This window comes from Hylobates moloch, unplaced genomic scaffold (genome assembly GCF_009828535.3).
Source record: "Hylobates moloch isolate HMO894 unplaced genomic scaffold, HMol_V3 SCAFFOLD_5, whole genome shotgun sequence".
Lineage (NCBI taxonomy): Eukaryota > Metazoa > Chordata > Mammalia > Primates > Hylobatidae > Hylobates > Hylobates moloch.
The window spans coordinates 150,383,689-150,398,063 of record NW_026652280.1 but is presented as its reverse complement, the minus strand read 5'-3'; the positions used below and the strand labels follow the sequence as shown (position 1 = coordinate 150,398,063).

The 14,375-nt window shown below is 40.9% G+C and overlaps 1 protein-coding gene across 2 annotated transcripts in view; it reads left to right on the top strand.

The window, feature by feature from the left end:
* The first annotated feature begins 1,788 nt into the window (after positions 1 to 1,788).
* The window catches only part of ACADM (acyl-CoA dehydrogenase medium chain), a 39,319-nt gene continuing 26,732 nt past the window's right edge, over positions 1,789 to 14,375 (top strand). The window contains exons 1-6 of one of the 2 annotated variants that reach the window (XM_032155563.2): positions 1,789 to 2,131; positions 5,952 to 6,039; positions 10,156 to 10,253; positions 10,370 to 10,439; positions 11,054 to 11,154; positions 12,312 to 12,392. In XM_032155563.2, the coding sequence (XP_032011454.1) occupies positions 2,102 to 2,131; positions 5,952 to 6,039; positions 10,156 to 10,253; positions 10,370 to 10,439; positions 11,054 to 11,154; positions 12,312 to 12,392 (468 nt within the window). In that variant the 5' untranslated portion in view covers positions 1,789 to 2,101. The remainder of the gene's footprint in view (positions 2,132 to 5,951; positions 6,040 to 10,155; positions 10,254 to 10,369; positions 10,440 to 11,053; positions 11,155 to 12,311; positions 12,393 to 14,375) is intronic. The other variant, XM_032155564.2, reaches the window with a different exon arrangement.

Sequence of the window (14,375 nt, the reverse complement as noted above, 5' to 3'; positions counted from 1 at the left end):
TCCTTAAAACAGTTCCTTTTGTCTGAAATTATCATTTCTACGTTCGTCCCTTCATTCGGTCTCATAATGATGGTCTCAAGCAGTAACAGTAGTAACTGCTGTAATGATGGTCTCAAGTAGTAACCATGACAGTAGGCCACATTAACATTCTTTGGTATCTGTTAGCCGTAATAAAGAAATCAATGTACTTTTGTGTTCTTAGCTGCCACATTTTAGCCTAGATATTTGCCCTGGCATGCTTACACTGGTCCAAGCAAGCATTAGGCCACAGCCTGTTCTCTTCTTTATTTGGAGGTGTTTTTACCTTTCTCAGCATTCCACAAGTTGCTTCCTCCTTCCTTTGTTCTCCTCTGTCTTTGCCTCTTTTGGAAAGTTCTAAGTTGCTAGCCAATCGGGACAAGTACAGAACATGAGGTCCCGTTCCAGCCAATGGAAACCGGACACGGTAGTAGGGTGCACATGTCAGGTTATAAATGACGGTCTCCTTTATGCGTGTGTGCTCTCCTGGCAAGACTACTAGTGAGCAGCAACCTTTCGGCAGAAAGTAAACTAGCCTTCCTAAGAAATCCTTTGTCTCAGTGTTGATTTTTGCAACACTGAGCACCTGTTCCCAACATCAATAAGGCTTTTCTTTTTAATGAAAAGCAGCCCCAAATAATTTTCTAACTAAGAGCAGCCTGTAAAGTCGAGCTGCAGGCATAGACAAGCAAGCTGGGAGCTTGCACGGGTGAATGGTGGCAGGAACTAGTGACTAGACATGTTCCAGATGAGGGCTCCATCTTCCCTTCTCTGCCAGCCACGTGTAGAGTAAGAAGCAGGTGAACCTGTTGGGCAGTTACAATAGACATATGGGTGATTTTGTGCTTTTCGGTCATCTTTTCTGCGTTTAAAATGTTCAGAATAAGAAATTGGAACAAAGAAGACATGAATAGACAATTCCTAATCATCTTTAAGAGTCCACTTTGTCTTTTACTTACCACTTTGAAGGCTTTCTTGCCTATACCAGGACAAACTCAGCTCTTTATCCCTTTTCCGAATTTTCCTGGTACTTTTAAATATAGCGCTTAATTAACATTCTGCCTTGTACCTAGGACTAATACACTATAAATTCCCAGAAGACAGAGGAATACAGTAACAGGATATAGAATTTTAACAGCCAAATTAGAATAAATTTATGGGTGACCTTTATTTGGCAAAAGAAAATGTTAACATGAGATTTAGTATAAGCTACCATCTCAAAACTCAGGGTCTCACTGGAAGAGAAAGTGACTCCAGGTAGAATTCCTCAGGGAGACATTCACTTCCATCATTCGCTGAACCAGGAGCTTTGGACAGCCTCGGATTGCACCCGCATATCCAAGGACACCACATCCGCATCAGCGGACAAGTCATAAATAGCCTTGGGAATACGTGGAAAGGTCAAATTTACCTAAACAATTAATTTCTCTTTTAAATTTTAAGGAAACACAAATACGCTTTCGCTTTAGGTAGGGCATTTGAGAGCAAAATGTATTAATACTTCGAATCCGCCAAGCAGACACGATCTGGGTTTGACCGTTCTCTCCGGGTAAAGGCGAAGGCTGACCACCGGGGCCGCTCTCCCCATCCAGGCCCCAGCCACGCCCCCTCACCCAGGTTCCCGTCCTGCACCGCGCCGCAAGTCCCCCACCGTTCAGCGCCAGTCGGCCTTCGCAACCCCGCCGCCGTCCCCCTGCCCCGCCCTGGCTCTCTTTCCGCGCTGCTGCCAGCCTCGGCGTCCCACAGAGAAGGCCAGAGGTGGGAACGCAGAAAACCAGACCAGGCTTGTCAGAGATTGCCCGGAGAGGGGATGCGACCCCTCCTCAGGTCGCAGCGGCTGCGCACGCAAGGGTCACGGAGCATGCGTTGGATACCCGGCGCCGGCGACCACTCCCACCCCGCCTAGCGCAGAGCCCCCTCCTTCCGCAGCCCCCCTCCTTCCGCAGCCCCACCGCCTCTTCCCGCCCCGCCCCATCCCGCCCACGGGCCCCAGTGGGCGGGACCAGAGGAGTCCCGCGTTCAGGGAGTATGTCAAGGCCGTGACCCGTGTGTTATTGTCCGAGTGGCCGGAACGGGAGCCAACATGGCAGCGGGGTTCGGGCGATGCTGCCGGGTGAGAGGGAGCCCAGCGGTGCGGTGGGGCTGGGACATGGGTATTGTGGTGTCGGAGCAGGGGGCCGTGGGCCAAAAATAGGTGCGGCCGGGAGGAGTGGGAAGTCGGGCTGAGGAAGGAGCCAGCCTGGGGGCCCCCACCCTGCTTTCACGCCTCCTACCACTGGACGGAACGTAGCCTAGCGTTTCATTTTTCGTATCCTCCCGTCAGCCGACCCCGTTATAGCCGGCATCCTCTCTTTAGAATATCATTTTTCTTTCTCTGGTAAACCCTCCAAATATTTACCCCGGGAATCCCACCTTTTTCCGAAGTGACCCTGTCTCTGTGTCAGAACCACGGGAAAAAGGAAAATGGAGCAGCTACTCCTTGAAATACTTAATGTTTAATAAGCTTTTCGTTGTAACGTTTCCACGTTGCTTACGGGAAAAAAAAAGAAAAAAAACCTACAGCAGAATGTTACGTGAACTTGTGTGTATATTCTAGTATTGGGTCTTAATAGATTCTAAACAAGTTTGTCACTAGATGAATTTTGGTATCTTAAATATTCTTGATATGTTCACACGACTGCCATTTAGATGTCACTTAAAATTAAGTTAAAGTTATGTCTTGGACCAAAAAAGCTGCGGTTTTAGAATAATCCTAAAGAATTGCTGCCCATGTTTTGCTGGTGTTATACAAGTTAATGTGCAGTGAAGGCAGAAATTGGGAGATTTCAGCTATTTTTAACTCCAACACCAGAAAAGCAGATTTCTCAACCTCCAAGGGAGGATCTAAAAAACTTACACCCTTTTTCTCTTCTTTAACCCATAAAACTAACACTCTTATAGTCCCAAGAAATGCACAAAAGTGTTCAATTCTAGTAGTGCTGTTTCGATATTTGGAATTTCATTGTTCTAGACAGAGAGCCTGAAGTAACAAAACCAACATTTATATAGCATTAGGCTGTCAAAACATTATCTTACTTTAATTGTCCGAAAATACGCAGTGAGATTAGTCCCATTTTTTGGTTTTGAACGGAAGCTATAAGCAGTTTGTAACCTGTCTACGGCCACAAATATAGTTGTGGAACCTAGATTCAAATTCAGCAATTGTAACTCCAGATCCCGTGCTATTTCTGTTTTCTATTTGCAAACCACCTGTCTAATTAACTGGCTAACTTTGTTATGTAATTAACAGGTTGATGGGCATTGTATTCTGGTAATAGCAACCTTTGCACTTTGTTCTGTGTAACATATTTTCCTGAACAGTCACATGTGAAGTGACTTTTTCCCTATTCAAAGTCCCTCGGTTGGCCAGGCGCGGCGGCTCACGCCTGTAATCCTAGCACCTTGGGAGGCCTAGGTGGGTTGATCACTTAAGGCCAGGAGTTCGAAACCAGCCTGGCCAAAGCAGGGAAACCCTGTCTTTACTAAAAATAGAAAAAATTAGCTGGGCATGGTAGCATGTGCCTGTAATCCCAGGAGGCTGAGTTTGCAGTGAGCGGAGATCTCCCCTCTGCACTCCAGCCTGGGTGACAGAGGGAGACTCTGTCAAAAAAAAAAAAAAAAAAAAAGTCAGTAGACCATTTAATCTGGTTTGAGTTCTGACTTTTGTGCATGGTATTTAAAAACGCATTTATAATAGAGTCAGGTTTTTTTTTTTATTTTTGTGGAATGTTTTCCTTTGTTATGAAACCTAGTGACCAATTAGGATACTAACAGAAAGATCAGTATAGCAAGGTGGTTAATAGCATGCGCTCTTGATAGTAAATGTTAGAATCCTGGTGGCACTAATAGTAGAGTGACTTTGCCTAATTTAGTTGACTTTCTGAACTTTCGTTTCTTCACATGCGGAAGTGGAATACAAGTAATGGCTTAATCCTAGATTTGACCTGGGATTCAGTGAATTAACCTGTGTAACGTGACTGTAAATCAGAGTAGATTTGGTCTGTGACTGCTGGACAATAAGCACCAGAGAAACTGTTTCACTTTTTTTTTTTTTTTGGGGGGGGGATAGAGTCTTGCTCTGTCACCCAGGCTGGAATGCAGTGGTGCAGTCTAGGCTCACTGCAACCTCCGCCTCCCGGGTTCAAGCGATTCGCCTGCCTCAGTGTCCCGAGTAGCTGGGACTACAGGTGCGTGCCACCACTCCTGGCTAATTTTTGTATTTTTAGTAGAAATGGGGTTTCACCCTGTTGGTCAGGCTGGTCTCAAACCCCTGACCTCGTGATCCGCCCACCTCAGCCTCCCAAAGTGCTGGGATTACACGCGTGAGCCACCCCACCTGGCACTGTTTCACTTTCAAAATAAAATTAATGAAGTTGCAAAGAAAATGCGAGTGTTCATACTCTATATGTTTTTATTATTGTAGTATGAGGTATGTTATTTGGAAAGCACTGTTTCAATTACAAATATTTGACACTCTTAATTATATTGTCACCTTACATGTAGGAATTCCTCTTTTATAAGTTGAAATTGTCATCTACAAAGACATCTTTGTAGATGACGGATTTTGAAAAACATAAGAATTTAAATGCAGAAACTTTAGTATATTCTTCAGTTTCTCTATTCTCTTATCTAAGCTTGTTAAAATTGCCGGATAGTTCAATTAAAATCTTTTACGGTGAAAATTGTGTAATTTTGACAGTCCTGAAACCTTTACTCAAGAACACCATTGTGGTTCCCAGTTTGGCAGCTTTCATAAATGCAAATTTTGCCGGGGATGGTGGCTCACGCCTCTAATCACAGCACTTTGGGAGGCCGAGGCGGGCGGATCACGAGGTCAGGAGATCGAGACTATCCTGGCTAACACAGTGAAACCCTGTCTCTACAAAAAATATAAAAAATTAGCCAGGCGAGGTGGCGGGTGCCTGTAGTCCCAGCTACTCAGGAGGCTGAGGCAGGAGAATGGCGTGAACCCTGGGGGCGGAGCCTGCAGTGAGCCGAAAAAAAAAAAAAAAAAAAAGCAAATTTTTACTTTTGTATCCATTAAGCTGTCATGAATATAAAAATGGGTTGCAAAGCAATAATATATATATATTTGATTGTTTCTTTATATGTTCCTTTGAAGAAATATGAGTATATTTCAGATCCTAAGACAAATAGTGTATTAGTAGTTTAGAAGAGGGATGGCAAACGTGTTTGTAAAGGAACGGATAGTACATATTTTTGGCTTTGTGAACCAGATGGTCTCTGTGGTAACTACTTAGATCTGCTGTGAAAGCAGCAATAGACAGCATGATGTGGCTGCCCTAGTTTGGTGACTCCTTGCTCAGAACATCGTAAGAATCCCTGTAGACAGCAGAAAATACAGAACATGGTTTTATGCTAATTTGTTTTGTTGGAGTGGGGTATCCTAAAAAATGAGATCCTCTGAGGGGAAGGTTCCCAGAGGCATGCATGGGAGGCTCACAGGGACAGGGTATCAAAGCTGATGGACTAGGCAACTCTTGAAGACAGTATGTTCACTTCCAGCCTATCGTTCTCCCCACCCCAGCTCTCCAACCATCAATGTCCTAGGAGCTTGTAAGATACCCAGAATAGTGGTCCTACGTCTACTACTACCCTTGACTGTTGTTTGTCCTAAACCCTCCACTTCAGTAGTATAAATACCATTGACTTTATTTTCATTACTTTTTAAAAACATCTCCTGTGTAATAGGAATTTATATAACTGATAATTGGCTTATTTAAATTATGATTGAAGGCATTTAAATAGTGATGACTTTAGAAACTATGAGTATGGTCAAACTAGTTGCTGTACTCACTTATAATTATCAGTAGTCTCTTATCTGATTAATGTTTAACTTATCAAATTTATTTTAATAAAAGTGTTCTTTACAGGTCCTGAGAAGTATTTCTCGTTTTCATTGGAGATCACAGCATACAAAAGCCAATCAACAACGTGAACCAGGATTAGGATTTAGTTTTGGTATATGTTCTATTCTATCTTTTGACTTTAAACTTATACATATGAAGCTCTATGTGTTTGTTTTGAATATGTTTGTAAATAAACTTAATAATGTCTTTCAATGAGTAGAACCAGTCCACCATCCACAGATAGTTCACAGTAACTCACACCCCATTCTTCCTGATCTCATTTTCTTCCTCAGTATACTACACTATACATTATATCTGTGTTAGCAGCATACATACACTTATATTCCTTCTTTTCTGAGTGTTTACCCCAAAATAAATGAGATTTACTGATATATATGAATAGTCTTCAACTTACATATCTGAATGCCACAAATAACATTTTAAAAACACTTGTTAGATTACAATTCTAGGTGCCTGGTAATAAGCTAAAGCTTGTTTTTGCTATAATATATCCAAATTGCACTTCTGGTACTATTAGATGAAGTTCTCACTCCTGGGACCAGGGAGCCATGTGGTTGTTGTAGGGAAAAGGAATATGATTTTTTTTCCTCTGCCCTCTATAAAATGAAAACTACACGCAAAAAATTTGAAATAATATCTATCTTTGGCATTCTTGACCTTCTAAAGTGCTTCTTCAAAATTTTTATTTTTTCTCTAGTTAAAAACCATTTACTCAATTTATTTGGTCTCAGAAAATAGTTAAAGGCAGCTGCAGTAACTCACAGCTAGGTACAAATGACAATCTCAAAGCTCTCCAGTTATTTTTTTTTTTATTTGTTGTGTTGTTTAAAGATTTTTCCTTTTTTTATTTAAATTTTATTTTTTTTTAAAGATGAAGTTTCATTGTCTCATTATGTTGCCCCGGCCGATCTTGAACTCCTGGGATCAAGCAGTCCTCTTATTTCAGCCTCCCAAAGTGCTGGGATTATAGGCATGAGCCACTCACTGCACCCAGACCAAATGAAAATTTTCTGTGTTTTTTTTTTTTTTTTCTGTGACCTCTAGCCAAAGACTGAATGAAAATTTTCTTTTCTTTTTTTTTCTTTTTTTTGAGACAGAGTCGAAAGAGTCACCCAGGCTGGTGTGCAGTGGCTCACTGCAACCTCTACCTCCCAGGTTCAAGCGATTCTCCTGCCTCAGCCTCCTGAGTAGCTGGGACTACAGCTGTGGTCATCATGCCTGGCTAATTTCTATATTTTTAGTAGGTATGGGGTTTTGCCATGTTGGCCAGGCTGGTCTCGAACTCCTGATGACAAGTGATCCATCCGCCTCTGCCTCCCAAGGTGCTGGGATTACAGGCATGAACCACTGTGCCCAGCCTAAATGAAAATTTTCTTTTTTTCTTTTCTCTTTCTTTTTTGTCTTTCTGTAGCCAAAGACTAAATGAAAGTTTTCAAGCAGTGTGAGGATAGCCATTTGGGATGGTGGATTTTTTTTTTTTTTTTTTTTTTTGAGACTGAGTCTTGCTCTCTCTCTCAGGCTGGATTGCAGTGGCTCCATCTGGGCTCATTGCAACCTCTGCCTCCTGGGTTCAAGCGATTCTCCTGCCTCAGCCACCTAAGTAGCTGAGATTACAGGTGTGGGCCACCATGCCTGGCTAATTTTTATATTATTAGTAAAGATGAGGTTTCGCCATGTTGGCAACGCTGGTCTCGAACTCCTGGCCTCAAGTGATCCACCCGTCTTGGCCTCCCAAAGTGGGATTATGGGCATTAGCCACCATGCCCAGTCAGGGCAGTGGATCATACTGAGATAATTAGCATTAATTTGGTATGGTTGCTTGTCACTTAAACTTTCACTCTCAGTGGTAAGAGACTTGCAGGAGAAATCGATGGTCGTTCACTGAGTGACAGAGGATGAGATAGATATAATTGTTTGGGAGGGAGATTGTGAAGTTCAATACAGGTCTATTCCTTGAACCAGTTGCATCTGGTTCTTTTATCTGTAAAATGGAAATATCTATAACACAGAATTTCTATGAAGATTAAATTATATGCTGTATTTAAAGCCCCTAGCACATAGTGACTGGATCAAAGTAGTTTCTCAATAATACATAATACATCCTTGTCATTTCTCCTTTTTTTTTTTTTTTTTTTAGACAGGGTTTCACTCTGTCACCCAAGCTGGATGCAACCTTGACCTCTGGGGCTCCATGGATTCTCTGGCCTCAGCTTCCTGAGCAGTTAGGACAATAGGTCCATGTCAACCACACACAGCTGATTTTTGAAATTTTTAAATGTTTTGTTGAGACCGGATCTTGCTATATTGCCCAGGCTGGCCCCAAACTCCTGGCCTCAAATGGTTTGCCTGCCTCAGCCTCTCAAAATTCTAGGATTATAGGCATGAGCTACCGTGCCCAGACTTTCTCTACCCTCTATCTACCTGGAAGATTGATATCAACTGGCACCAATCTTAGAAGTGAAGCTGTGATAGAACACTGGACTGAAACTCTTAAGTATACTTCTGCTAATTCATTGTGAGACTGTGATACTAGAATTTCCTTACTCTGCGTTAGTTTATCTATAAAAAGAGAGATTTGACTGGGCGCAGTGGCTCACGCCTGTAATCCCAGCACTTTGGGAGGCCGAGGCGGGCGGATCATGAGGTCAGAAGATCGAGATCCCAGTGAAACCCCGACTCTACTAGAAATACAAAAAAAAATTAGCCAGGCGTGGTGGGGGACACCTGTAGTCCGTCCCAGCTGCTTGGGAGGCTGAGGCAGGAGAATGGCGTGAACCCAGGAGGCGAAGCTTGCAGTGAGCCTAGATCGCGCCAGTGCACTCCAGCCTGGGTGACAGAGTGAGACTCCGTCTCAAAAAAAAAAAAAAAAAAAAGATCTTATGCTCTTCAGTTCAGCACCAGAATTCTACTTTTATGTATTGTTTCTCACATCCCCATACAAATGATGACTATAGTCTTAAACATTCCTCTGTGCATTTGCTCTCATTTTTCTTGCTTGAAATACCCTATTATCTCTTTTAAATTTTACCTAATCTTTGACGTTAGATGCAACCACATTAAAACACAAGGATACCATGGATTTGAAAAGACACAGTTAGCAATTGACTCCTCTCCTCAATCAAGCCACCATACTAATTTCATTAATTTTAAAACAATAATCCCTTATTTTATGTAAACAAATTGCTGGACACCATTTATTAGCATTGCAGCAGGATTTTGTGTTACTATCTTTTGAAAAACATTTCTGCTGCTTTTACCAGTTGCTTTGTGCTAATTTGTAAGCTTGTCTGAGTTTAAAGGAGCAGTAAGCCTAGGCTTGGTGTCTCATGCTTGTAATCCCAGCACTTTAGGAGACCACGACAGGAGGATTGCTTGAGGCCGAGAGTTTAAGACCAGCCTGGCATCATAGTGAGACCCTGTCTCTATGAAAACAGAAAAAAAAAATGAAATAGGGTGAGGTGGCTCCCAGCACTTTGGGAGGCCGAGATGGGAGAATCACTTGAGCCCAGGAGTTCCAGACCTGTTTGGGCAACATGGCAAAACCCTGTCTCTACAAAAATTACAAAAATTAGCCAGATATGGTGGCATGTGCCTGTGATCCCAGCTAGTTGAGAAGCTGTGGTGGGAAGATCATTTGAGGCCAGGAGGTTGAGGCTACAGTGAGTCGTAATTGCACCACTGCACTCCAGCCTGAGTGACAAAATGAGACTGTCTCAAAAAAGGCAAAATTATGATATTGATATTCTTATGTGACACTTTGAAATAAGCTTTATTGCTTTATGTCACTGAGTGTGTTTCATCTATTTCGTTAGATTGATTCTTGTCATCAGGGAGATGTCTTGTATATTAGTTTCACTTCAGTGTTAGCAAACATTTGATAAATTGGCTTAGGAACTAATAATAAGTTAAACGTTTTTTTATATCACCAATTGGAAAAGAAAAACTCACTTGAGCTCTACAGGTTAATATCTATTACTTATTCGTAAAAGTTAGAAATCTTACCTATTTTCTTTAGCATTTGTATTGACATAGGTTTATTTATATTGTGTAGTGAACTCTTGATTAGTCAAAAAATGCACTGTAGTCTGACTTTTTGATAATGAAGGATTTAAGTCCCCACAATAAATACACATTTCTACGTACTGACTTCATAGGACATTTTTCCTTGTTGTCCAGTTTTAACTTTTTCTAAATAATTTTCCCTTAGAGTTCACCGAACAGCAGAAAGAATTTCAAGCTACTGCTCGTAAATTTGCCAGAGAGGAAATCATCCCAGTGGCTGCAGAATATGATAAAACTGGTGAAGTAGGTATATACATTTTAAAAAGGGAAAAATCTTTTACATTTTTTACAAGATTATGTAATCAAACTATCTGGATTTCAAAATATATTTTAACTCAGTTCTTTTCTTTTTCTTCTAGTATCCGGTCCCCCTAATTAGAAGAGCCTGGGAACTTGGTTTAATGAATGCACACATTCCAGAGAACTGTGGTAAGCTTTCTTTATATTTTTAATACTGGAATGCATATGAGTAAGAAAAATTGTGGAACTCTACTCAGTCATTTTTTTCAAATATTTCTTGCCATTAAATGACTTTCTGCCTTTGTCTTCCTGCTCAGACTACAGTGTTTGCCCACTTTTGGAAGCTTGTACTCTATACTTAGATGCATTTTTCCTTCTTCTAACTGGTTCCAACCTTAACTTGCACCTAAACCTTGGTAACTTCTGTTTCTAGAGTTGGTCAATTTGTTGCGTTTTATTCCTATCTTCTATATTACGTTTTATTGAGTCTTTTTTGTGAACCATCATTCTTTTCCTCAGAACTAGTTTTAGAGTTGAATTGAGTTTTAACAAAATCAAGTTAGAACAGGAATATAAGTTCAAATACAAATAGTAAAATAATTTTTTTGAAAATTTTAGAGCTTACTTTAAGAAAGTATAATTTCTTATTGTGCCAGCCAGAACACATGTAGATATTAAATTGCATTGCAAATTTCCTTTTAAAATAAATTTTGGGCATATTGAAAGCAATTAAAATGGTTTACCTTTATTTCTATTGTGATGTACTACATATTATAATGTGTTGAAACATTTTGATACTGTAGGAGGTCTTGGACTTGGAACTTTTGATGCTTGTTTAATTACTGAAGAATTGGCTTATGGATGTACAGGGGTTCAGACTGCTATTGAAGGAAATTCTTTGGGGGTAAGTGACTTAGAAAATTAACTACCTAACTGAGCTCTTGTTAGTGAGATAGTTACTCCTGAAGAAGTTGGATTTTTAGAAGAAAAAAAAGGAGAGTCAGTTACTACTAGGTAAGGTTAGTGGGTACACAGTTTTCTTTAAAGAAGAACACAAGATTCAGCAGTGAAGCCTGGAGTTCTGATTTCAAGGCTTGATCACTCTGACCTTGTTGTCTCTAGTACTCGGAGTTCTGACTGTCCTTTTGAGAAACTGTATACTTTGGCTGCAGCTTCAGTGGCAATTCTTGGGTAAAGCCAAGGGCTAAATCCAGCATTCAGGAGCAGGATTGGGATGGCTTGCTGCCACTATAGCAGTACTGAAATTTAGCAAGCAATTCTTTTTTTCTCGCTCTGTCGCCCAGGCTGGAGTGCAGTGGTGCGATCTCGGCTCACTGCAACCTGCACCTCCTGGGTTCAAGCAATTCTCCTGCCTCAGCCTCCCGAGAAGCTGGGATTACAAGTGCACGCCACCACGCCCAGCTACGTTTTGTATTTTTTTTTTTTTTTTTTTTTTGAGACGGAGTCTCACTCTGTTGCCCAGGCTGGAGTGCAGTGGCGCAATCTCAGCTCACTGCAAGCTCTGCCTCCCAGGTTCACACCATTCTCCTGTCTCAGCCTCCCAAGTAACTGGGACTACAGGTGCCCGCCACCATGCCCAGCTAATTTTTTTTTTTTTTGTATTTTTAGTAGAGACGGGGTGTCACCATGTTGGCCAGGATGGTCTCCATCTCTTGACCTCGTAATCCGCCCACCTCGGCCTCCCAAAGTGCTGGGATTACAGGCGTGAGCCACTGCGCCCGGCCTAACAAGTAATTCTTAGGCCTGATCATACATACCGTGTCACATATTCTAAACATAATTTTTTATTAGTGCATTTTACTATAGTAGATTTTCACAGATTATAATGCCACAGGTCCTACATATAACCTAATTTTATGAAAATACTTAGATTAGCAGATTTATTTCCTCATTCTAACTTAGAGGCAAGGTATAGGCCAGTTCTTTGGACTTACCTCTTAGGTGAAAAATAGTTATTTTTTCATTTTGAATTACAGCATCTCTGAATTTACATATCCAATAAAAATGACTTGATTTTTTAATGTCAATTTTCTTCGGTAGCAAATGCCTATTATTATTGCTGGAAATGATCAACAAAAGAAGAAGTATTTGGGGAGAATGACTGAGGAGCCATTGATGTGTGTGAGTATGTGTAGCTGCCGCTTTATTTCACACTTAAGAAGGGAACAAAGGTGCTATTTCTCCTTTTCAGTCTGTATGTATATATTGGGATATTTAGCATTGAAACAAAAGTTAGCAACATATTATTACAATGATGTATCAAGGATGCCAAGAAAGTATCACAATAGGCCGAGGGCGATGGCTCACACCTGTAATCCCAGCACTTTGGGAGGCCGAGGCGGGCAGATTACTTGAGGCTAGGAGTTCACAGCCTGGCTAACATGGTGAAACCCCATCTCTACTGAAAATACAAAAATTAACCAGGCGTGATGGTGCCTGCCTATAATCCCAGCTGCTCAGGAGGCTGAGGCATAAGAATCGCTTGAACCCGAAAAGTGGAGGTTGCAGTGAGCAGAGATCACACCACTGCACTGCTACCTGGGCGACAGAGGGAGTGAGACCCTGTCTCAAAAAAAAAAAAAGAAAAAATGGTGTCATCGTAATTTCCTTGCTTATTTCCAGGAGAAGAGAGATCTACTTGTGATGTTTTGGGGATGTCAAAAAGTGTCACAATAATCCTCTTACTTCAGGAGAGAGAGATCTATTTAATGGAGCATTCTACACTTTAAGAACTGAGTCGTTGTGTCAGGAAGTTCAGATTGAATGTAGGGCAATGTGTGTTTGAACTAGTAGTGTTTTGAATTAGTAAAAAATTAATGTTGGCTGGTCGTGGTGGCTTACGCCTGTAATCCCAGCACTTTGAGAGTCTGAGGCAGGTGGATCACCTGAGGTCAGGAGTTCGAGACCAGCCTAGCCAAAATGGAGAAACCCTATCTCTACTAAAAATACAAAAATTAGCTGGATGTGGTGGCGCTTGCCAGCTACTTGGGAGGCTGAGGCATGAGAATCTCTTGAACCTGGGAGGCAGAGGTTGCTGAGTAAAGATGGCGGCACTGCACTCCAGCCTGGGCAACAGAGTGAGACTCTGTCTCAGAAAAAAAAAGCAATTAATGTGGGCTGGGCATAGTGGCTCACACCTGTAATGTCAGCACTTTGAGAGGCTAAGGCAGGAGAACCGCTTGAGCCCGGGAGTTCAAGACCAGCCTGGGCAACACAGTGAGACCCTGTCTCTAAATAAATAAATATTAATGTGAACCTGTAACTGAAGAAATAGCAACTTATTTGTTGAATGACTGAATGACTTGGATAGAATAGTTGTAGAGTTTATTTAAACCTCTGAAAGCAACTCAACAAATTTTTAAATTAGATTTTTTTAAAAAGATAAATACACACATAGACATACACACACACACAGACGTCTACACAGGCTCTATTTGAAACTGTTGTTTACCTAAGGATTTTTACTTCTTTACTCAAACATATTTCAATCTAAGGTGTGGTTGTTATACTGAAATACAGTAGATTTATTAGTTTCGAGCTAATGATGAGAATTCATCTTGAACAGAAAATAATATTTGAAAATAAATGTTTTTTATTTCAGATACCTAAATTTCAGGCAAACTGTTTAATAAAGGAATTTATACATATTTGCTAGGAAATTTGCAATTTTTTTAACAATTGAGAGGTTAGCTAAACATTCTCACTGTTGTCTTTAAGAACTGTGTGAAACATCTAGATTGTTCTCCTCTAGCATATACAGTCAGCTCTCCATATCCATGAGGAAATAGTTTAGGACCTGTTGCCCTCCATATCAAAATTTTTGGTTGCCAAGTCTGTTATACAAAATGTACAGTTAGCCCTTCATATCTGTGGGTTTTGATCCACAGTTGGTTAAATTCCAAAACTCGTGGATGCCAAAGGCAAACTTTTAAAAAATTAAAATTTTATAACTTTTCTCATTATAAAATACTGAGTATAGAAAATTTAGAAATGTTTAAAGTAGAACAAAAATATCTGTAATCTCTCAGATACGGAGTTAATTAGTATTACTTCCTATTGTAGTGCCTACCAGATTTTTAAATATGTAATTGTGTTTTTAACAGT